Source organism: Juglans microcarpa x Juglans regia, chromosome 2S, assembly GCF_004785595.1.
Source record: "Juglans microcarpa x Juglans regia isolate MS1-56 chromosome 2S, Jm3101_v1.0, whole genome shotgun sequence".
Taxonomy (NCBI): Eukaryota; Viridiplantae; Streptophyta; class Magnoliopsida; order Fagales; family Juglandaceae; genus Juglans; species Juglans microcarpa x Juglans regia.
In genome coordinates, this window is record NC_054597.1 from 29936289 (window position 1) to 29961760 (window position 25472).

General features: G+C 30.9%; 2 protein-coding genes across 5 annotated transcripts; both read left to right on the forward strand.

Annotated features, from left to right (window-relative positions):
- Window positions 1–6378: 6378 nt before the first annotated feature.
- Window positions 6379–8870, forward strand: LOC121251431 (strigolactone esterase D14-like). Its single transcript, XM_041150690.1, has 2 exons — window positions 6379–6898; window positions 8131–8870. The coding sequence occupies exons 1-2, from the start codon at window positions 6513–6515 to the stop codon at window positions 8576–8578; spliced, it is 834 nt and encodes a 277-aa protein (XP_041006624.1). The 5' UTR covers window positions 6379–6512; the 3' UTR covers window positions 8579–8870.
- Window positions 8871–18845: 9975 nt separating this feature from the next.
- LOC121252499 (3-hydroxyisobutyryl-CoA hydrolase-like protein 3, mitochondrial) lies at window positions 18846–24001 on the forward strand. 4 transcript variants are annotated; one of them, XM_041152192.1, is made up of 11 exons: window positions 18975–19305; window positions 19914–20015; window positions 20221–20265; window positions 20499–20551; window positions 21425–21559; window positions 21661–21757; window positions 21987–22116; window positions 22533–22711; window positions 22871–22998; window positions 23109–23210; window positions 23560–24001. In XM_041152192.1, exons 1-11 carry the CDS (start codon window positions 19053–19055, stop codon window positions 23659–23661), a joined length of 1326 nt encoding a protein of 441 aa, XP_041008126.1. In that variant the 5' UTR covers window positions 18975–19052; the 3' UTR covers window positions 23662–24001. The 4 variants fall into 4 exon arrangements, with proteins under 4 accessions (XP_041008124.1, XP_041008123.1, XP_041008126.1 ...); XM_041152190.1 differs by lacking the exon at window positions 20499–20551 and having other exon boundaries at window positions 18846–19305; window positions 20221–20285; XM_041152189.1 differs by lacking the exon at window positions 20221–20265 and having other exon boundaries at window positions 18974–19305.
- The last annotated feature ends 1471 nt before the right edge of the window (window positions 24002–25472 follow it).

Sequence of the window (25472 nt, forward strand, 5' to 3'; positions counted from 1 at the left end):
AAACGAGAGCAAATTATAATGGGTTTACAGCTTTGGCTATTAGCAAAAAGGAAAATCTGTAAGGTGTTATACGAATACATCAATCCTTTTATCGGTGAGAAGTGCTACAGTTATAAAAAAATTTTATAAAAGTAAATTTACAAACTGATATAATTTTATATGATATATTAGATTTATTTTACAATAAAAATAATTTTATAATTTAACATATCATATCAACTCACGTTAATTTATAAGTTTAATTTTATAAAATTTCTTTACAGTTAAAACATTTTTTTTTATTGATTAACATTGACATCACTGGCAGCGCGCGGTTGGGAAAAACAATTAATAGCGGAGCATACGAGCTGTACTGTACGAACCTCATTATTTCTTCGGACTTTTTTTTTTTTTTCTTTGTTTGAATCAATCTAAAAAATATATCTATGCTACACTCAAAATTAAGTCATGATGTCGACATCTCCCTCAATAACATCGGGCCATTTTATATTTTATTTATCTTGGATAAATATATTGTTGAAATGGCCAAAAAAATTATTTATATAAAAAAAACATTTTACTGTAATTATACGAGTATATATATTAATTTGAGTAATGATATACGTACAATCTTTTTTATATCATTTTTACAACTATATCTTAAAATAAAGATATTTATATAAATTGATGTTATATTTATAAAAAATACTCATAATTTAATATATATTTATATATATATATATAACTGTATAAAGAATTATAAAAATAAATGTGAAACTATTTCTTTGGTGTTAATTTAGGGTTCGTTTAGACAGTAAAATGAGATAGTTTTAGATAAATTAAATAAAATATTATTATAATATACTTTTTAATATCATTATTGTTTTAAAATTTAAAAAAATTAAATTATTTATTATATTTTATATAAAAATTTTAAAAAATTATAATAATAAAATAAAATAAGATAAGATAAGATAAAATAAATTAAAAATATTTTTATATCCTAGGAGCCTTAATTTTGGGGAGATAAGGAACTTCATCCATGGTGGGACCTGCGAGCTTTAATGCAGAAAAGGTAAGCCTTGGACTTATACCAGGTCTCGATGATCACGAGCATCAATAACAAATATAAGAAGACAAAGGAGTCCTTTTTGTGTCTGAATACATCTCATCTCCTCCTCATAAATATTGACGATCTTTCAGTGCTTGCTTGCTTGCTAGCAGTAGTACTGGCATGCATGTGGCCTGATTGCATGGCATAACCCCAACCTGGATCAGTTCGAAACCTTCCTAAAAAAAAAAAATAGTGCATGCATGCTTCGAGAAATAATTTGTATGAGTGACAAATTTCATATAAATTCTTATAAAAAAATAGATTCTTATCTAAAAAAAAATGTAAAAAAAATTATTATTTATTAATAAGATTATTTTTTTACAAAGAATTTGTATAAGATTTATGATTTATAGATTTTGCTATACATCAGTCACTATTTACCCCACACTTAATATTTTTTTATAGAGTGTGGAGTGTAAGGTAGTGAATAATGACTGATGAAAAAAATTATTCTAAATGTAGCCGACATCCTAACAATATGTCCCAAAATTCAAGCTGGTGATCACATCCGTACGTATTATTGCAATATATTTTATGTTGGGTTTTGTTCCTAAAATGTGATTAATAGGTTATATTTAGATGTTTAACTGAGTTGAGATTAGTTGAGTTCTTTATTATTAGTAATGAGTTGAGATGGTGGAATGAGCTTTGTGGGATCGATCTAAGATGAGTTTAGATGTGTTTAGATGTATTTATGAGAAGTTAAAAAATGTTGTGGGTCTCGCGTGTAAAGATGTGTTGAGTTGAAAAAAGTTGTGGATCCCACGTGTAAAAAGGTTTTGAATTGAGATTAATTTAGTGATTTGAGAGTTAGATGTTTGGATGTCAGACTCAACTTAAAATTAGACTAAATTAGATTGATCTCAGTTCAATCCAAGTTCCAAACGGAGCCTTAATCTCATGCTCATAAAGTGGTGAGATTGACTCCGGTCCTAACATTATTAATTAATAATTCTGATTATCCTATATATATCCTCAATCATATTTTCGTTTAAAGTAATGTTAGATACAATTTTAGGATATAGGATTCACGTACACTTTTTTTTTTAAAAAAGTGAGATCTATTATTAAAAAAATAATTTTTTAATGTAAATTTCAGATTTACTAATTTTTTTAAATGAAGTGCTTTGGACTTGAACACCCTAGGCAATAAGGTGCTATAGCTGTTTACCACCAACATTTTTTTTATTTTTTTTTTGACCTTTTTTAAGGGAAATCCTTTAACTAAAAGGAGATTAAACAAAACTGACGTGACAGCTTTATGTGGTACATAATATTATAAAGTAATTTTTATTATAAAATAGATCTAATAGATCCTATAAAATTATATCAATTTGTAAATTTATTTTTGTATAATTTATATATATATAGCAGTTATTTTTTTTTAAAAAAAAGAGTTATATTTTCCTAGCTTGTAATATTGAACACGCATGAGTAATGATACACACAATACTCTTCAGAATACTTTTCACAACATATGAAGTAAAATAAGAATATATTTTTTGTCAAGTGGTGTTAGGGCAGGTTTGGGAGGTGAGATGAGAATTTTGTGTTTTGTTTGAGAATTTAAAACATTGTGTTTTAATATTATTATTGTATTGGAATTTGAAAAAGGTGAATTGAGATTTGAAAAAGTTGAATTGTTTATTATATTTTATATGGAGATTTGAAAAAGGTGTAATGATGAGATGAGAATTTTGTGTCTCATTCCATCTCCCAAATCTGCCCTTAGTGTTATTTTTATATTATATTTTACAATAATACTTTTTATTTTAAAATATAATTATAAAAATATTGTAAAAAGTATTGTATATTTATTATTTTTCAAAACGGTTATGGAAGGTGGTTGTGGTGGGGAAGCCAGCTTTGATGCTGGAAAAGGTCGGCGTTGGACTTTTCTCAGGTCTGGATATTGCATTAAAATCAACAAAAGAAGATCACCTGCAATAATAGTAGGAGTGTTCAAAAAAGAGAAGCGCGGTCAGATTGCAAATTTTATAAAAATAACCCTCTATTCATCTCAAACGATGTAGAAAAAAAATTTTATAAGAAAAATACACTCTACCACAAAAAATCAATTCGTATATGCTCCTATTTCTCATTTGTACCGTCATCTGCTCTCTCTTCGTCACTACTTTGATCTATACATCATTCACATCACTTATTTTAGATAGTAGAGAATGCTATAATAAAGCCATACACTACACATTTCTACTTAATTAATATACAATTTATCATTTTTTTCTTTCTATTTAAATACACATATTTAAGCATTAAGATAGACGAATAAAAGTGACAAATTATATGTTGATTATGTGAAAGTGTGTGGTGTAAGGCTTCCATATAGAATTTATCTAAATGATAATATTTGATTTGTAAGATTTAAATTTTAAAAATTATTTTTAAAATTAAATTATATCAAATAAATAGCGTGATGTAGAAGGATTAGAATAACAATATCCTAAATATAATATAGTCACCTGAAAGAACCTTCACAATTTTCAAGTCAATTACAATTAATTTATATATGCATGTGGTCTCCACCGTTAACTTTTAACAACGATTTTTCCATCAACTTTTGCAAAGATTTTTTTCATTGCTAAATCCCAATTCTTTTTTTGTAGTAAATTAGTTAGACATATACTACTTAATTACTAAGATGATGATCTCCTTCTTCCTAGAGTGTAGGCCCATGTCTAAACTTCAGAAATTAACCACAAAAGAAGATAAAATGGTCCCTAGCTAGCTTTGTTTTTTAAATTCAATATATGATCTCCCTTTAAATATTAATATATAGGAGTTTTAAATTCTTGTGTGTGTGTATATATATCGGTCCTCAGGGATTATGAAAAATGCAACTCTATATATATTGACATGTATGAAGTGAAATAGACAGTTGACGCAGAAAGAGAAATGCTACTTTTTATTTTTACATCACATATCAATATGAAATTTATCATTTTTATTCTTCTATTTAAATACATATATTTACATATTAATATATATATTAAATAGAAAAATAAAAAATAAAAAATATATATTGATGCATAATATAGGAGATAATAAATAAAATTTTTGACGTTGAAATTAGGTAACCATGATATATAATTATGACGTCTCTTCTTTAATTAAGTGCCGACATGATCTTTAATAATAAAATTAAAATTGATGATGATTAATATTATTTTATTATTAAAAAGAATTATAAACTATATATTTAAACACTTTTACGACTAAAGTAACATCAATCAGGTTCAGATCTTAAAGTACTTATCTAAGAGCTTTAAGACTTAAGATTCAATAAATTAATCTCGACCTTCCTTTTAAAATATAAATGGTCGAGATGATCATGTTGTCCAAGGAGCAATCCAGCTAGTAATGCATACTGATCTTTACTAATGAGATAGGCCCGTACGTGCGTGAGACACATTTTATAAATAAAACCTTATCTGTTAACAAACAAAAAAGCAGCCAAAGGCGGCTGGTTGGCAAAACCTCTCGCCTTCAAAATAGATGTTTGGAATTCGAAATCTCTATTTCAAAAAAAAAAAAAAAAAAAACAAAAGGATGGTCCAACTCCAACCACCTCGATCAAGATCGGTGGCCGATTGGGTGGCCATTTACGTGGTATAAAGTAGAGTAATTAAAGTGGATGCATTTCTTGGAGCTGGCTGTTTTTCGTGGACGAATATTCTCATGGTAATCCATCGTTTGCATGATTTTTTAACCCTAGTACGTTATGGGGAATAAATACCTTTATTTTTGCCTCGTACAAGGATATATATATATATATATACTAATTATTAATTAGACGTCTAATACTCTTGTCAATGGCACATCAAGGACATGCTCATGCTCATATATATATATATATATATATATATATATTATTTACTTATAAGACCATAAGATGATATATTAATATGCTCAGTTGGAAGGTGGGTATAATATATAATATGTATATATCCTCTACTTTGCATCTCGACTAATTTAAGTGTCCAAACCCTATTATTTATGTGGGCCTAGGGGCCAATGTCGTAACATAATTTCAAATAATAATTCAAGGTCAATTTTAATTTTTTGGGAACATAAATTCTATAAAAGTTATTATATTCGCAAATCGATTTATAGAACACATTATCTACCTCACTTAAATGGTAAAAGTTTTCCAAGAACTTGATGGCCAGATGGCACATGTCCCATTCACCAAATGAAAAATATGGGTTCGAAACTTCCCTCTCCCATTGCATAAAGAAAAGTAAAATTTTAATTTGTAAGATTCTAATTTTAAAAATTTATCTTTTAAATTAAATTATGTCATATAAATATTTTACTACGTGTGTTTTACAAGAAAGTTTTCGTAAAGGACTTGGTTCAAAATTACTCAAGACCACTTGAGAGAATTCTATTAAAATAACTGTTCTGTACAATGATAGTGTCTAAAAGAATCTCGGAAAATAAGTACAAAATATACAAAGAAGGAAAGTAAATAATTACAATAAACTGGAATGGTAAAATGGTGGAATTCTGCACGTCGCGGGAGGATCTAAGAAGACTGTCAAATGGCTGCTGATTGTGTGGAACTTGCTATCAAGGTGTTGTGAATTTACATGCTCATTTACTACTACATTAACACTATACACCGGTTTAATAATAGAATTTCTCATTCATTAATTAGGCTACGTTTGGATGTTAAACTGAATTGAGTTGAGTTGAGATAAGATGATAAAATATTATTAGAATATTATTTTTTAATATTATTATTATTTTAAAATTTGAAAAAGTTGAATTGTTTATTATATTTTGTGTTGAAATTTAAAAAAATTATATTGATGAGTTGAGAGGAGTTTAGCTTCCAAATAAATCCTTAAATCTATTAATATATAGTTTTTTATGTCTCGAATTAAATATTCTAATTCCGCTCCGTTGCACCGAGCCTTACTTTATGGGAGGCTTAGCGCAGCTGTGAATTGAGTTTTATGATTCTAGCCGAGTATGTTAGCCCTTCGACTCCAACGTACAGAAGCCATCTTCTTTGTTAATTACTAATAGACCAGTAATCTTTGTCACTACATTTTCATATATATATATATATATTATACACATACATTGTTAAATACAAATCTCAAATAAATAAATTTTATATAAATTCTTTATAAAAAAATAAATCTTATTAATAAAAAATAGTTTTTTTTACACCTTTTAAGACGGGGCCTATGTTTTTTTTATCTGAACTTGCACGAAAGTTCTCAATTTAAACTTATATATCATTTCTCTACAGCGGTGTGTGTAGCAGAGGCCAGAAAACAGCAAACGCCTCCAAAAACAGCTTAGCTTTTCAACTCTCTCCTACAGTTACATCCCTGCACTTTTCTTCTTTCTTCTTCTTCTTCTTCTTCTTCCTCTTCCTCTTCCGAACATGGTGCTGACAGCAAAGGATCTTTCGACAGCCATGAACGCAAAAATCATTGGGTCAGGCGGTGAAGTCATGGTTCTGGCACATGGGTTTGGGGGAGACCAGTCTGTCTGGGACAAAGTCCTGCCGTCCTTGTCTCAACATTACAGTGTTCTTATTTTCGACTGGAACTTTTCTGGTGCCATTGATAAAGATCTAAACCTCTACGATCCTGTCAAGTACTCTTCGTACGATGCTTTTGCCAAGGACTTAATTGAACTCCTAGATGAGATGAGGCTGAAGTCTTTGGTTTTTGTTGGACATTCCATGTCTGGTATGATTGGATGCATCGCTTCCATCAAAAGACCCGACCTCTTTAAGAGGCTCATCCTCGTTGGGTCTTCACCAAGGTACTTAATAAACATCATATCTTTCTGTTTCTTAATGGTTTTTTCTTCGGTTGAGACTTACAAACACACGCATACACACGCACAGATGTAAATAAATCTTTTGGCAATTAGTTGTGAATCATTTGTTTATGGTCGGCTGTTCTCTGATTCTTGTTCATGTTCTTGATCTCTCTTTCTTCTTCTTCTAATTTATTTTGTTCTTGTTTTGGGATTTGATCCAGGCACACCCATTTAACTGATCAAAAGCATGTTAAATATTGTATCTAGATTTGCCATATCAGATACATATGATTTAGCGCGAGCTCTTTTCTCCAGTTTTTCCGATTTAGTTTTCTTGAATATTAGAGTAATTATGATCTATTTGTGCTGTACTTGATAAATATTTTAGTCACAAAGTGATGGTCACAAAATAAATCTACAAATTCACATATCTTGATGTAATATATTAAATTATAAAATTATTTTTATTATAAATTAAAGTCGATCGATGAAATCATATCAATTTATTAATTTAATTTTACAGAATCTAGTTGTAGTTGTAACATTTTTGTCGCAGTTGGAAGCGACAGATAAATACAGATAAGTCATCAAAATTTAGAATTAAAAAATCAAGCCAATATTTCTAATAGATCATCATGTATATATATTACATGAATGATGTTATGCTTTAGAAGTTATCTATTCTAATTGCTTTCGGTAGAAGTACTCACCACCACAACTGGATAATTACCGTCTCTTCAGGGATATATATATATATATATATATATATATAATATATGGATTCTATCTAGAAAAGATCATGACCTCGAGCACAACCTAACTAATTAAATGCATCTGTTTTGACTGTACGAATGAATATGCTTGTAATTTGATGGTGCCACTGCCGGCCGGGCTTCCAACCAAACAAGCAGACACAAAATAGGGTTAATGTTAATGATGGTGCATGCCGGCCGGACTTCCATTGTTTGTCTTATTCTAGCCCAGTGGAGTATATATATCTGCAGGTTTATATATTTGTAGCCCAGTGGAGTTTTTTTATATATTTATGAAAACAAAGACTTTAATAGCTAGAGGACATACATGAGCTAGGCAAGCTTAATTAAACTAAAGAAAAGCGCCAGTACTGTTCCTAAATTTCCTGAAAAAAACAGCTTATTCTGGACGCATGCTTACAGATGTTAGTGATGCTTGATTATCTCGTTTATATACATCGCGCGTGTGCATGTGAATAGGTACATAAACATCGAGGGTTATGAAGGCGGATTTGGGAACTCAGACATCGAGCAGATCATTTCAAACGTCGAATCCAACTATCAAAACTGGGCTTCAGCCTTTGCTTCCCTTGTAGTAGACACAAAAGATCCCCATTCGGTAGATAAGTTTGCAAAATGCTTGGCAAGAATGAGAGCTGAAGTGGCACTTCCCTTAGCCAAAACTGTATTTTACAGCGATGAACGACAAGTTCTCGACATGGTCGTTACTCCATGCACAATCATCCAGACCACCAAGGACTGCGTTGTCCCAAATTCAGTGCCACTCTATATGCAGAAGAAAATCAAAGGAAAGTCGACTGTGGAAATGATCGAAGGTGATGGACATTTTCCACAGCTAACCGCGCATCTCCAGTTCCTTGATGTCCTGGGACGTGTCCTGGGTTTTCATGATCTTGGTCGTGATTAATGTACAGCATATAACATAATTACCTCCTGAGATATATATAATATATCGATCTAATTAAGTTAAGGAATGGATCATGCAGATAATTGATTAGACTAGCTAGCTAGCTAGGAGTACTACTTGTAATTTCATGTTCATGTACTGTGCGTTTATGGCTAGTTTATGGGATAGAGGTAGGAGCTGCGCATGCATGCATGGTTAATTAATTTGGACACGTATGATGATGTTTCGTCTTATCGGAGTACTTTCAAGTTGTTGTTTATTTTATTAAAAGCTTTGTGAAGTTCATTATTAATTGGATCATGCTACGTAGTATTATTTTATGTGTTTATTTGAAGTAATTTTTTATATAGTTTTTTTTAATATTTTTTAATATTTTAAAAAAATAAATTAAATTTAGAACATCACTAAAAAAATATTTCTTTAATCAGAAAGTAAAAAAAAAAAAAAATTATTAAAAAATAATTCTTACATCAATTTCTAGAAATAGATCTCAAAATTTTGACACCAGATCTTTTGATACTAGATCCCAAAATCTTGACACCCAGATTCGAGGGATCATTCCTGGAAACAATATTGACACACCAGTATATGCTATTAGGAATCCTGATAGAGCATCTACCTCCCAAAATCCTGAAAAAGAACCCTCTTCTCCAACGTATTCTCAAGTAGTTGGAGATGATGCCCAAATATATACCCTGAATAAAGAAGAATTTAAAATTAACAAAGAATATCTCAAACAAGATTATATGAAAAAAGAAAATAGTCACAAAAGAATAACATTTTTCTCAACCTTTACAAAAATAGAAAGAGATTATATTCAAGAAAAATATTACGAAGATTTAGAGAAAATACAGATCCATATTCCTTTCTTTACATGGTTTGAGATATATAAATCAAACCAATTATCTACCATAAACAGGACTACTAATCAATGGATTAAAGCAGAAAATAACCAAATTATTTATGAAGAATATCCCCCTTTTGAAGCCATCAAGTACAATCAAAGGAATACTCAAATTCTGGCTATACCAATAAAAAAATATAATATTGCAAATACTGAAAAAAACCTTGATAATATAATACAACAAAACAATTATACTAATTTATATTTAAAAATCATGGGTAAGCAATTAGAAAGAATTGAAACCCAAATATCTCCTATAAAACCCACTATTAAAGAAATAGAAGAAACTTCCTTATTTGTTCCCCACGAAATTCCATCCCATTTAAAATCAATATTTTCCAAAAACAAAATGATTTATTGGAACAGATCTCTAGTAAATTAGAAAAATTAACTATTAGTAACACTGCCACCACCTCAAAACAACCACATATTAATGTATTAAGCAAAATAGACTCACCCGTAATATCTGACTCTGAAATTAGTAATATTGAAAACCAATTTAAAAATCTAGATTTACAGATAAACAAGATTAGAGGAGATCATGTTAATAACTTTTCGGCTAGAGATTCAAAACATCATGTCTCTATTACTCGTAATTGGTATCCCAGACCTACTCCACCGGATATGCAATTCGAGGAAAGAGAACATATAGTAAGATCAGCCTTCGCACCAGATGTATTATACGAATGGAATATAGACGGATTATCTGAATACGAAATACTAAATCATTTTCAAGAAATGATTATGGTAGCCAACGTCTATAAAAGTAACAGAAAAATTGATCATCAAGTAGCACACATTATTGTTACAGGATTTACTGGCCAACTAAAAGGTTGGTGGGATCATTATCTTTCATATGACGAAAGGTCACGTATATTAACAGCCTATAAATATGATGAAAATATGTAAATAATTAAAACGGAAAATGATTTACCCCTAGAAGATGCTGTCAATACATTAATATATGCATTAACTAAACACTTTGTAGGTGATCCCGTTCAATTTAAAGAAAGAACTAGTGATTTATTGATTAATCTTAAATGCCCTCAATTATCTGATTTCCATTGGTATAAAGATGTATTTCTAACTAAAGTTATGATCAGAAATGATTGTCAACAGCCATACTGGAAGGAAAAATTCATAGCCGGACTTTCATATTACTTCGCCCAAAAGGTACGATAATCATTATTAAGATCAGACGGTACTATTGATTTTCATAATCTTACATATGGTGATATAATAAGTAAGATTAATAGAACTGGATTAACTATGTGCAATGATTTAAGATTAAAAAAGCAAATGGAGAAAGAAAAGAAGTTTGCTAGAAAAGAATTAGGTACTTTTTGTGAACAATTTGGTTACACTCCTTTATTAGCCCCCTCAAGAAGACACAAAAAGGGAAAAAGAGTTTATAACAATTATTCCAATAAAAAACGAAAATACAGAAAACCTTATAAAAAGATAAAAGATAAACAAATATATAATAAGCCACTAAAAAATCCTAAAAAGACTAATAAAAAGAAAAAGCAGATTGTTTGTTATAAATGCGGAAAAATAGGACATTACAAATCAAACTGTAAAGTCAAACAACAAATTAATGAATTAGATATACCCGAAACACTAAAAGATAAATTAATGGACATTTTTATAATAAATTCAAGGGAAGATGAAGTTAGTTCTTCAGAAGAAGAAGAAATTTATCAATTAAAAGAATCAAGCTTTTCAGAACAATCTTCCGATAGTGAATTAGAAGAAGATGAAGTACATATCTGTAATTGTCTAAGTAAGGATAATTGTATTTGTAACAAAACCATTAATGTACTTTCAAAACAAGAAGACATTATATTAGAATTAATAGACAAAATCAACAACCCTCAAGAAAGAAAAGATTATTTAGAAAAATTAAAAGATACATTTAATAATCAAAATACTACAATAACTTCATCCTCAACACCTTACAATTTTTCAGAAATAATAAGTAGATTTAAAACTGACAAACAGAAAATTACGATTCAAGATATACAACAAGAAATCAATGAGATAAAACAGGAAATTAGAAATTTAAAAACATCCAATCTTAAATTAGAAGTTTCAAACGAACAACTATTACAAGAAATTATATTATTAAAAATAGAGAAAAATGGGAAAAACTTCCATGAAGAAAAACATAATATTGAACAGGGAGAATGTTCAACATTAGATGAAACGGACAATTTCATTAATATTCTTAATAAGATAAATTTTCAAAAATGGTATGTTGAAGTAACAGTTTCAATTAATCAAGAATTCTCTTTTACTACAATTGCCCTATTAGATACATGAGCAGACTTAAATTGTATACAAGAGGGATTAATACCTTCTAAATATTTTGAAAAAACAAGAGAAACATTATCCCAAGCCAATGGAACAAAATTAAATATAAATTATAAATTATCCAATGCACATATATGTAATAATGGACTTTGCTTTAAAACAACATTCATCTTAGTAAAAAATATTAATACCAAAGTAATCTTAGGAAATCCCTTTCTTGCACTACTTTACCCTTTCTCTGTAACAGAAGAAGGAATCTCTACTAAAATACTTGGACAAGAGATACAATTTAAGTTCATATTTCCCCCAGTACTAAAAGAAATTAACTATTTAAATAAAATTTCATTAACCAGAGAAATTAATTTCTTAACAAAAAATAAAATTAGAAGAAAGGAAAACCAAATAAACTTCCTAAAACAAGAATTAAAATATAAAAGAATTCGAGAACAGTTAAAAGACCCATTATTAACCCAAAAAATTGATAATTTCAAAATTACAATTGAAAATAAAATATGTGCTAACCTACCCAATGCCTTCTGGAATAGAAAACAACACATAGTTGAATTACCCTATGAAAAAGAATTTTCTGAGAAAAACATTCCAACTAAGGCTAGACCTATCCAAATGAATAACAAATTACTAGAATATTGTAAAAAAGAAATTAATGATTTAAAAACAAAAGGATTAATAAGGAAAAGTAAATCACCATGGAGTTGTGCTGCCTTTCATGTCCAAAAACAGGCAGAATTAGAAAGAGGAGTTCCTCGTTTAGTAATAAATTATAAACCTTTAAATAAGGTATTACAATGGATTAGATACCCAATTCCTAATAAAAAAGATTTATTATCCCGATTATATAATGCTACAATATTTTCAAAATTTGACATGAAAAACGGGTTTTGGCAAATCCAAATCGCTGAAAAAGATCGATATAAAACAGCTTTCACAGTCCCCTTTGGACATTTTGAATGGAATGTTATGCCATTTGGATTAAAAAATGCCCCTAGTGAATTTCAAAATATTATGAACGAAATCTTTACTCCATTCACTTATTTTTCAATAGTGTATATAGATGATGTATTAATATTTTCTTCATCTATTGAACAACATTGGAAACATTTAAATATCTTTGTTCAAGTTATCAAACAAAATGGATTAGTTGTCTCCTTATCAAAAATAAAACTATTCCAAGAGAAAATTAGATTCCTTGGACATGAAATTTATCAAGGAACTATTACACCAATTAGTAGAGCAATAGAATTTGCTAATAAATTTCCAGATGAAATAAAAGATAAAAATCAATTACAGAGATTTCTAGGAAGTCTCAACTATGTTGCAGATTTTTACCAATCTCTCAGACCATTATGTAAACCATTATTTAAAAGATTAAAAAAGAATCCACCTCCTTGGACAGAAAAACATACTAGTATTATAAAACAGATTAAAGCTCATATTAAGAAATTACCATGCTTAGGGCTTCCATCTCCTTATACTTTTAAAATTGTTGAAACAGATGCCTCTGATATAGGCTACGGAGGAATTATGAAACAAAAATTATCATCCAACTCGGAACAAATAGTTCGATTCCATTCAGGATGTTGGAATCCTACTCAAAAGAATTATAGTACTATTAAAAAAGAAATTTTAGCTATTGTATTATGTATTTCTAAATTTCAAGATACCATCGGTTTTTTCTTGGCTTACCAACACAAGCTTCCCAATATACATTTTTCTCTCTAGTTATGGGTTATCTTTGTAAACTTTGTATCAATGATTCCTTTTTTTTTTTTTTTTTTTATAAAGCAAGTATTTTTAGATGGTTTCTTATGGCATTAATTTCTTTTCTAAGGAAAGTGCAGTCAGCTACATAGTATTCTATTGCAGACTGCCTACTTTGATAGACATGATATTTAGTTATCATTAATGTATAATTTTACCTCATTAATTGTTGTTGTCTTTTAAGATCTTTTATATTATCCATCAAGATTTGTAGATCCATTCTTAAATTATATTCTGTACATTTTAACTCATACAAATCGCAAAATACAGTACTATGAGCATAATAAAAATCCATCGTAAATATCAGGAAAATAAGATAGAAATATCAATAGCAATAAAATAAGCAATAAAATAAAATAGTAATAACAATACTATCACCAATGGCTCTGATACCAAACGCGTATCTCCCAGGTATAATATAATAAGGTATTAATAGAATAATAATGTATTATTAAGAATTAAAGGCGGTAAGACCGGCCATATGCATGATAGCAAAGTAGGCAGGTGGTATAACCGACCATATGCATGAGGAAATAAAAATTAAAGAAAAGAGATATGAAATAAACTTCTTCATTAAAAATATAATACTTACAAGGAGATTAATTCTCAAAGGAGTTGGGAGCTGAAGACATGAGGAAAGGATGATTGAAGATTTACAAAGAGAGGAGGACAAGACTTGGACTGGAGAGGTTTGGGCGAGAGAGGAAGGGATATCAGATTAGAATTCTGAATGCCCTTCTTACCTCGTGAACCCCCTTATATAGACACTAAAACAGTAACTTTAATAATACATGAATAGTACCGGCCGTTATAATAACAGTATTAGCCGACACTAAAGACAAACACAGTACCGGCCGACATTAAAGACAAGAACAGTGTCAGCCGACGCTAAAAACAAACATAGTACAGAACACGTAATCTAGTACAGAATTATTTGTCGCTTTGCTGGGCAATAATCTATCGCGAAAAACTTTTTCAGAGGGATAATATCTGCATGTCATGCTGGTTAGTCAGATAATAATTTTTTGGAGTCACAAATTCTGAGGATCATAATTTGCTAATTCCAGTTCAAACGGGTCTTGAGAATCCATCAGTTGTACCGGATGGTAAGGTGAATAATTTTGAGAAGGAGATGCAGCTTGGTTGCCTTGAAATTGAGAGGCCTGTTGAGAAGGAGAGGCCTGTTGGGCTGGTGATAATGCGGGTTGCTGTGGTGGAGTTATTCTGGGTTGTGCTTCTTCTTCATCGTCACTGTCTGATATTTGTGACATTACTTCAGCTAATTTTTTCAAATCCTTTTTGTTTGTAATGGATGCCAATTGTGCTTGGAATCTGCTTCGCTGGACTAGGACTTCCGGAGCTTTGGTAACTTTTGAAAACATCTTCAGTACATGATCATAATTGTATTTTTCCCACCATTTGATAGAAACTTGACGGGCTAGGAACATAATGGTTTTGAGAGAGAGATGAGGTTTGATAACGTATTCCCATTTCATAATCCAATTTAATTTTGTTTTGAGAAAGAAGAGCAAGAGGGGTGAGCAATGGTTTAATGCTGGTGGGCTGTCATTCTGTGAGATGAAATTTTGGAGACTTTCCTGAAGGGGAAGAGGAAGGAGAAGAGGTTTAGGTCCATAATATTCCCACCATAGTGAGAACCATTTCGGGAGTGTTTTAATTTCCTGTAGTTTATCAAAATGAAGGAACCATGAATGACGCAAATTTTTGTTTTGTTTTAAAAACATTTTTGTCCATGCTTGCTGGGAATCGTAATAATCATAATAAGGAGGATCATAGGGATGAGAGAATTTTCTTGTCAAGTAGGAATTTTTTCCCCATTGTTCCAGGGTGAGAACTTGCTTAATAGTGATTTTATGAAAGGCAATAATTGGAGACGCTGGTGGAGAAGGTTGAGTTTGAAGGGAACAAGAAATTTCTGAGAGAATAATTGAGTTAGTATCTACTAATATAAATTCATAAAAATGCTGGGTTTTCTTAATGTTTTGTAGAACATAATGTCAGTCCGGTAGAAGAAAGGCATCAAGTAATTTCTGAGGGTCAGACAGATGTTGTATTTTAGATTCAATAGGAAAGACCGGATGCCAATGAGATTTGATAATAATAGGAGATGAAGAAGGTTGAGATAATAATGGAGGATTAATAATTTGGGAGGAGAATGAGGAGAAACAGCTTTGGAATAGGTTGGTAATTTTGGACAGGCTAATGGTGAGAATGGATTGTAAGAGGGTCTAATATTTTGTAATAATGATCCCAATACCGTATAAGGTCTTGGAGTTGCAGAAGGACAAGGTGAAGGATAGGGAGGAGATGGCGGCCGTGCGTATGAAGATTTGGACTCTATTTTGGACTTTGAAGATGACATGATTTTTCCTGTAAGAATTCTCGGGATAGAAAATCAGGAAGAGAATTAGATTCTCCTTTAATATGCTCAATATCAAAATCAAAAATACTTAATATAACTTGCCATCTGGCAAATATTTGTTTGGCAGCCAGTTATTTCACATCTTTAATTAAAACTTCCTTGGCTGATTTGCAATCTATTCTAAGCAAAAAATTTTTTTTTATAATTTTTTATTTTACTTTATGATTAAAAAAATATTTTTTAATAATATTATAATATTTTTTATTTTTTTAAAATATTTAAAATTATTAAAAAAATTATATACAAAAATAAGTTAAAAAAATATTAAAATATACTACTAAACTCCAGCAGAAGCTCTCAGCTGAAAGCTCCAGCGGGAGTGTAGCATTTTCCTTATTAATAATATTGCCCTAATTAATAATTTGGTTCTAATTGGAAGCAAGTAGTACTGGTGGAAAGTAATTGCTTTTGTGTCGATCATTCATTGGATGTATGTTAGGCTAGAATTAATTGTGTTAGTCCTTGCAAGCCGTCTAATTAATGATGGCCATCAGCTTCAAGTTGTCAGGCTTTTTCTAGGATATTAATATGAGTACTGCTACAGCCCGAGAATCCACCGAAAAGGTAAAGTTAATTTATTTTTTATTTTTTAATTTTTCATGTATTTTTTTAATAATTATTAACATTTTTTTAAAAAATAATAAATTCATAATATTATTAAAAAATATTTTTTTAATCACTAAATAAAAAAAAAATCTCATTTGAATCTAAATTTAGATTCCAAATCATTTCTGTATTAATATTATCTCATTTCAAATAAAATATTTATTAAAAATTAAGTAAAATATTATTATAATATTATTTTTATTTTAAAATTTAAATTATTTATTATATTTTAAATGATAATTTAAAAAAATCATAAAAATTAATATAGTTTAATTTTATTAACCAATCCAATAAATTGACAATAAACAGGCTAAAAAGTGGGTTTACAATAACTAAACAAAGCCTTTTATTTTGATAGGTTATAGTAGTTAAAAGGAAGTTTAATGCTTGTTTAGACAGTAAAATAAGATGAGATGAATTGAAATAATTTATAAATAGTATTTATATGTTTAGATTGGAAGTGAGATGAGATAGTTTTAAATTATTTGAAAAGAGTTAGATGCGGATTTCACGTATGATTACATAGCATTTATAATAATTTTGTTTATTTATAAATATAATTATAAATAAGTAATAATAATTTATAAATTACCTATCTACTTTTTATTTTTTATAATATATTTCATAATAATATTATAAGATGACAATATTTTTATAAAATCAAATTATATAAAAATATATCAAATAAAAATATATTTTATTTTCAATATTCTTAAATAATCATTTTATAAAAACATTTTATTTTATAATTTTATTATTATAAAAACTCATGTTTTCTCCGGTTCAACCGCGGAAAAGTTGAAGGTGGAGTTTGTAACTTTGTTGTGTAGCTAATTTGAAAAAAGTTGAATGTTTTCTCCTTTTTCGTACATTCTGAAAAGCTGGTAATTTGAAGTTTGTCGTGTTGCAATTACATTATAAACCATTTTGAAATCTCGGAGTTCGACCGTTTGGATGAGAATTAAGTTTTTCTGTACAGAATCAGATGAGTTGGTCTCGACCGCTTGACACCAACTATTCCCTTGTGCGTGGGTGGGCTACTCTCTCTCTCTCTCTCTCAACCCTTTTTGCATGCAACTGAGGGATTTGGCTCTCAACTTCTTTTATGCACACAGGAAGCTCAGCTGGGCCAAGCTCCCATTCGCGTAAGGGGCTTGTGTGAGTCCCTTTTGCATGCTGAGGGGTCGGTTTTAGTCCTTTACGTGCACAAGGGTTTGAACAATATTAGTATTGCATTCAACTTAATTTAATTCAACATTTAAACGCAGCTTAAAATATTAATTTCTCACTTCAACCATTTGTAGGTATTTATATAAGTGCAGATTTTTTATTGACATTGAAATGGGTATGTTACTAGATATTTGGTTAGTGAATAAGAAATTTAGATAAAATTTTAGATAAGTTTAATCTTAATTTTTGGTTATTAACATTAAATGACATTTGAAAATATGATTTTTTTAATATGAATTTAATTAGAATATAATTATTATTAATATTAAATTGATATAATTATAAAATGTGATACAAATAAATTAAATAAATAATTTATTAATTTAATAATATTTTATTATTACATAGAGAGTGAATGGCTAATCTAATATAGGGATTGAATTTAAATGGAATGAATAAATATAAAAAAGTATGATATTAACTAAATTTAAAATATACATTTGACCAAACTAATGAAAATAGTCTTAGCCCCGTCGCATTTGACATGGCATGTACTCTTGTTAAAAAGTTACAAACCTACGGATAAACATTGATAGATTACTTGCGGCAAAGTTCTACTACAAATCATAGACCGTGGATTTCTCTCTCAAGGTTCAAGTGTTGAATACTGCTAGAAAAGAGACCATCTTTTTTTCCTATTAATGAACAACTTCATAAAATTGGCCACAAATATTAGAAAAGAGACGCCATTTATTTTAAAAATATATAGAATTATTCTATTTATAAGTCGGTGGGTAGAATATACCATTTATTTCACTTAGATGACAAGATTTAATCTGTAATATTCAAATTTTAAAATTTACTTCTAAATTAAATCATTCCATGTAAGTATTTTGGTAAGTGTCCGGCTTGTAAATAGATTTTTCATGCATAAAAAAAAAATGTTTTTGTTTGTGTTGTTACTTCGATCCTTATGCCACTACGCATGTTGTCACCTCAACTTAAAACTGTTTTTCTTTTATTTAACATGATAATTGCATATTTCCTCATTTTCCCTCTACCCAATTTCCTCTCTTCCAGGCCTACTTTGGGGCTCTGTGGGCTTGTCAGGGGATATTTTCTCTTCTATGGGCACATCACCTGAGAGGCCTTCAACAGCCCCTTTGCTTTTGCTGGACCCATGAAAATATCTGTGTCACTCTCAGCTCTCTCCCACTTCACACTCTCCCTTGCCGATTAAAAACAAAGCCGAACAAACTATGATAAGCTTAGTCCGGGCTTCTTCTCAATTCCTCGCCAAATCATCGTCTCTCATCCTGAATCAGACCACTCGCTCTCAGCGCCAATACTTGCGCAGCTTCCCTCTCTTTAAAACCTCGAAGCTCACTCTCTCTCTCAGAACCTTCGCGATCATGGCTAGTTCGGACGAGTTCGTCAAGGGAAGTGTTCACCCTAACGGCGTCGCAGTGATCACCCTCGATCGCCCCAAGGCTCTCAATGCAATGAACCTAGGTCTCGTTTGGTCTTTGCAATATATGCTCTTTTTTTCTTATTTATTTAAATTGTAACTACTGGATCACGAGGTCAACGCCATCCGTGAAACTCTTACAATTATTAATGTTTAAAGATGTGCGATTTGGATGAAGTTGAGGTTCAACTTACTGTTTTGAGATTATATTTTTTTTACTAGGAATTTTAGTCTTAGAACGAAAGATTTTGTGAAAAGAAGTGAGGGGATGGATATCTTTTAATCGTAAAAGGCTCTGTTAATTCGTGTAAAAACTTTGATTCTGCCAATTGATTGTAAAACATGTGAAATTTATCATATGCCAAGTTGAAATTTAAGTTTATGTAAAATTGATGAAAACTTCCATTCTTTGACAAGAAATGAAGAATAATATAATTTCGTTTTTAAGGGTTAATTTTCCCTTGAATTAATTCTTTTATAAGAAAATTTTCCTTAAATTAATTGGTCAACTGATATGGAAAATACAATAAATTGTGATATTTCAGTTTATACTTACTGTTGAACGTTGATTTCAATGTAATCGATATCCTAGTTGTTTCCCCTAGCAGCTGGGTTCGCATTGTATTTAGTTTGAAACTTGTTCATAATGCAGATATGGATATAAGATATAAAAGTTTTCTTGATGAATGGGAATCAGACCCAAGGGTCAAATGTGTTCTGATTGATAGCAGCTCCCCTCGTGCCTTTTCTGCAGGTAAAAACGGAGAAAGTTAAGAGTACCATGTGGATAGTTTATTTCACACTTTTTTCAACCATCTCGTTTGTTTTTCTTGCTATCTCCAGAATTTTATTTGGCTTTAATTTCTTTTCCGTTCATATTTTTATTCCAGTTTTGGGGTTAGTTTTGGTTTCCCAGCGTTAGGTAAGGTTTTGAGGGTAACCATTCGTGGTCAATGCAGGAATGGATATTAAAGGGGTTGTTGCAGAGATTCTGAAGGACAAAAACACACCTCTTGTCCAGAAGGTTTCTTTATAATGCTTGATATATGCTGCGAGCATCTTGTTCCTGTATACTTATTGATTGTGATTGGTCTGCATTATTTGCGCTGTTTATATCCCATTAGTTTTTCTTCCTTCTTATGTTGCATTGTGATATAAGCATGACATACTTCTTTAATCAGTTGCTTAGTTGCTGTCTGCTAGTTCGTTGACAATACAGATCTGAGTTTATCTGCAGGTGGTGATATCAAGCAAATCTCAACCAAAAACCAACTATCAGATGTGATTGAGGTCTTGTTGTGTCCTTTTAATTATATACCATCCAGATTGATAATGTTGTGAACTTTGTTAAACTAACACTAAAACCAGATGGATGGCTGCATTATCAAGCACATCTTTTGCAATTTGAGTTGTTTCCCATTTTTAAATATCCCGATCTTCAATAAAAGAGCTTTTGATCATATGTTGAACTAGTGCTTTTATCTGAATTCGCCACCTGTCTTAATTATCAAAACTTGAAAACAATGTGTGGCTCTAGTGTGAAAGCTTCTTTAGATGTATACTTGATGCATCTTTGGTTAGGTCTTTTTAAATCTACCATCAGTTGGAAACTGAGTAGATCAGTTGCAGAAAAGTGTTTAAACCATTTCATAATCAGGATACCACACTTAAATCTCATTGGAAGCTGAGTAGATCAGTTTTGTGCTTCTGGACTACTTTCAGCTTATACGATCAAGTTTTTCTGTTTCTCTGGATGGAAGATGACCAGGATGTGAATTTACACTTCAGCATGAGTTCTTTTCTGTGTTTCTATTTTCTTTGGCAGTTTTATAGCATAACTTGACCAAAATAATTGGAAAAATATTCTATTCTCTGCATGAGATATTTGGATTTGTATGTTTAACCTTCAACACGCAATTATTTTGAGTATTGGAGACCTGAACTTGACCTGTTTTGACTTGCTCACACTGGTTCTTAGTTTTGGTGGTTTAGTTGTCATGCTTGAATAAGTTAGATTATTCCTTGTGTCCATTGGACTGCGTTTCATATCTAAATAAGCATCCATGTGCATTATGAGCAGTCCTGTATTTGCTTATGTTTTTGGATGACCTGTAATTTTGTTACATAGAGTTAATATGCCCCATTGTGCAACACATTTTTCAGGTATTCACCGCTGAGTATTCTCTAATATGCAAGATTTCTGAGTACAAGAAGCCATATATATCCTTCATGGATGGCATAACAATGGGCTTTGGAATAGGCCTATCTGGTCATGGCCGCTACCGGATCATAACAGAGGTATGTTGTGTCAATATAGAGAGAGATGATGTAGTATTACCAACTGTACCATACTGTCATTTTAACTTCTTTCACTTAAATCTTGTGTTGATGCATTTCAGAAAACTCTTCTTGCTATGCCAGAAAACGGAATTGGTTTGTTCCCAGATGTTGGGTTTGCACATATAGCTGCGCAGAGTTCAGGAGAAGGATCAGTTGGTATGCTTTTTGTTGTTTAAAGCATATTTTCCTTTTTATTTTACTGGAAACGATCGCTTTCTTCAATCTTTAACCTTATTATGGGATCATGTAAAAAGCATGAGAAAAGTGGCACTTTGGAAGTGGTCATGAGTAAAAGCAAAGGCAAACAGTCAAGAAATGCAGGGGCATAGCCGTCATTGTCTCCATACTTTTTTTCAGACTGTTTAACAACTATGTAGTCTTGCAGGTGCGTACCTTGGAATGACTGGAAAAAGGATTTCTACACCCTCTGATGCACTATACATAGGTCTTGGTTCACATTTCGTGCCATCCGGGAGCCTGGGTTCTTTAAAGGAGGCCCTTTTGACAACTACATTGTATGTCAGATCATCATTCTTGATTGATTCATTTTTTTCATTTTAGCGGCGGACACCATTTAGCTTTTCTGTATCGTATAATTCAGAAACTTACTTTACCTTATAATTTTGATATTTAAAATTGTCTAGAATAAACAGCCATAACACAACTTAATCTACTAGAGAAGTTTTACCCCCATTTGGGATTGTTGCACTTTATTTATTCATGGTGGGTCTATAACCTCATGATAACACTAATAATATGAAATCCAAGTGTTTGTTTGTGATGAACTCTATCATCCATATACTTTGTGCTTCAAGATATAATATCCTCCCATGTTTATTGATTCAAAATGTAGTAAGAGGTGTTCTGTGTAAAAGGTGTTCCTCTTGATGTTTTCTCACTAAAAGAGTCTCATGTCCATTCGTTGATTCAGTTCCGAGGATCCACATCAAGACATCAAAACCCTTTTGGCAAAATACAGCAGTAACCCTGAGTCTGAGCCCCAGTTAAAATTGCTTTTACCTCACATTATTTCATCATTTGGTGCAAGTAAATCAGTTAATGAGACAATCGAGGAACTGAAAAAGCATCAGCTGAGTAGCGAATCTGCTGGTATGTTTATGAGTACCAATGGCATTCTATTGGTTTGCAAATTTAATGTGCATTCATCGTTTTGGTGCTCTCTGAGACTGAGAAGTGAAGTGGATTTTCTAGACGTTGGCTTGCTCAATTTGTCCCCTCATGCTTTCTGTTTCCATTCATTCTGTGTAGTGGTAGAGTGGGCTAATGAAGCTCTTCAAGGACTTGGAAAAGGTGCTCCTTTCTCACTTTGCTTAACACAAAAGCATTTTGCTAGAGTTGCATCTGCATATGGAAAAAATGACAATGAATTATCCACAGTGAGTTTTTGAGTTTCGATGTTTCTTCCTTTTTCCTATTTGGTTCTTTCCTTCTCTTCTTGAGCCATAAGAATAAAGTAATATGCATTCTTGCATCTGGCTCCATCCAGCTAAGCGGTGTGATGAAAACTGAATATCGCATTGCCTTGAGATCTTCTCTGCGGAATGACTTCGCTGAAGGTGTCCGGGCGGTTTTGGTGGACAAGGATCAGGTTCTATCATATTAGTCTCCAAAGTCCCTTTATATATATTGTTGAAATATTTTAGTTTCTTGAGATTGGTCTAATGTTAACATCAAGTTACTGTGTTTAATAATTAGTGATGATTCCTCGTGTTTATATCATGCAAACCATCATTTTTGCGGTCTAGTTTTCTTCTTCAAAACTTGAATTTGGTGCTACTGCTAGTTTCTTCTGCAAATGATTGTCTGTTAGCAACATTACTCCATTATCAATCTTTTTGACTTTGAGCCTTTAAAGTTATACTCATATTCCTTATATAGACCACATTTCATTTCATGATGCATTTTTCTCTGAACTTTTCATGATTATGCCTTTGCAGAACCCAAAGTGGAATCCTTCGAGTTTGGAGGAAGTCAATCACAGTGAGGTGGACACTCTATTTGACCCATTGAGCCCAAAAGCCGAGGAGCTTAGAGTGTGATGGATCATGGATATGCAACACAGCTTTACTAGTCCGTCCTTGTTGCATCATATATCTTTCTACCGAGGAAAATAAGATTAGTTCACATAAAGAAAAGCCATCCAACTTTATGTATGGTATTCTTGTGAATATGGAGATTTTGATTATATGATTTGTGAAATTGGAAAACATTCCCAAGAGTTCATGAAATTATCAGATGGACCTTGCGCAAGTGAATGTTACTGTTTCTTGATCCATTTATGTCTTCTAAAAAGTTCAGGCTCTGAAGAACCTGTTCGAAAATATTCAAACGGTTTTATGTTCAGGACTTCAGGCATATATCATATGATCTATTTGTTCAGGACTTCAGGCATTTAATGTCCCTTAATTTCTTATTGTTTATGCTTATGGACAGAAAGAGCTTATTCCATCCTCTGGTTTTATATTTGTTGCCAGCTTTGATGTGTGTTGGATGACAACTTCTCAATTTCTATTTAGAACATGAATCGTTCGTTTATCTCATTCACGGTTACGATATTGAAGTCTTTTGAGTTTCTAAGAACAACTCAAGATGCCTTCTAAAGTGGTGGCAACTCGAGATGGGCTCTCTCTTTTGTTCAAACTCCTCCATGTTTAAGAATTCAGCAACGGATCCGATTGAAATCGAACGGTGGCTATGTGGCTGCAAAACTGTTATGAACTTGCGATACAAGTGGGCAAATTCTGATAGCTTTACGAAGATTCAACACTACTAAGTGAGTAATCTCTCTGAGTGTAAACTTGGAAAAAGAGATACATATATAAAGTGGGTTCTACATTATTTATTGCGATGTATATAAATTTTCTAGACCACATTAGATTTTTAATTAGGAGTACTGTTAGGCTGCCGCCCAATAGTGACTGTTGGGGTCTAGGCAAAATTCATATTTTTTTAATTTTTTTTACATTTTTTAAACATTTAAAAAAAAATCAATACATTAAGAGTTACTTATTTAATCAGTAAGAAAATAAATAAATACATAAACGGTTAAAATAAATAGACAAAATGAGAGGTTATACTGCATTATTCTTTTAATTAGCATTATAAGACAATTATTTCTCAACTTTTACGTAGCTACTTAATAAAATATTACTTTTTTAAATTCAAACTCATCAAAATTAAGACAAAACATAAATGAATTTCTCAAAAAATAATATTTTATTAAATAATTGTAGAAAAATGATAGAATAGTGTTACGACATTAATGTATATATTATATTTATAAATTTATCATCTAATACAGTAGACGAGAGAATTATAAAAAATTAAATGAAAAATGAATTTTTTTTCTAAAACAATACCGCGATAGTAAAAGCATAATAATCCTATCATTTTCCGGATAAAAATGCGGGCCGACATGCCTTTACAATGTTCTAGAATAAGTCAAAAGTTAAAACGTGGAAAATGAGAGGTAAGGACAAAAACGCCACGTTGGATAGATGAGGAAAGAGAGTGTAGGAGGCTGTATTTGGACACACTGCATAGTATCGTATCCCCACACGATTTCTATACGCTCTCAAGTCTCTATCAATGTTTATTTAAAAACAAAAAAAAAAAGTGTCTCTGTCAATGTTTTTAAAAAGGGCGGTGCTACTCTGCGCTCAGGGTGCGCCGCTCAACCTTATTTCAAAATTTTCATTTTAATTTTTTTATTTATATTTTATTTATTATTTTATCAATAAAAAGATAATAAAAAAAAAATATCAATATATTAATAAACACTTCCTTAATTATTAAATAAAGAAAAAAATTAAAATACATGAAATATTAAAATAAGGAGATAAATAGAATG

Excerpts from the sequence above, each read along its gene's own strand:
- LOC121251431 (XM_041150690.1), top strand. The coding sequence starts at position 6,513 with ATGGTGCTGACAGCAAAGGATCTTTCGACAGCCATGAACGCAAAAATC. Across the intron at positions 6,899-8,130 it reads CTCGTTGGGTCTTCACCAAG|GTACATAAACATCGAGGGTT; the intron begins GTACTTAATAAA and ends GCATGTGAATAG.
- LOC121252499 (XM_041152192.1), top strand. The coding sequence starts at position 19,053 with ATGATAAGCTTAGTCCGGGCTTCTTCTCAATTCCTCGCCAAATCATCG. Across the intron at positions 19,306-19,913 it reads TCTCAATGCAATGAACCTAG|ATATGGATATAAGATATAAA; the intron begins GTCTCGTTTGGT and ends TTCATAATGCAG. Across the intron at positions 22,117-22,532 it reads GCCCTTTTGACAACTACATT|TTCCGAGGATCCACATCAAG; the intron begins GTATGTCAGATC and ends TCGTTGATTCAG.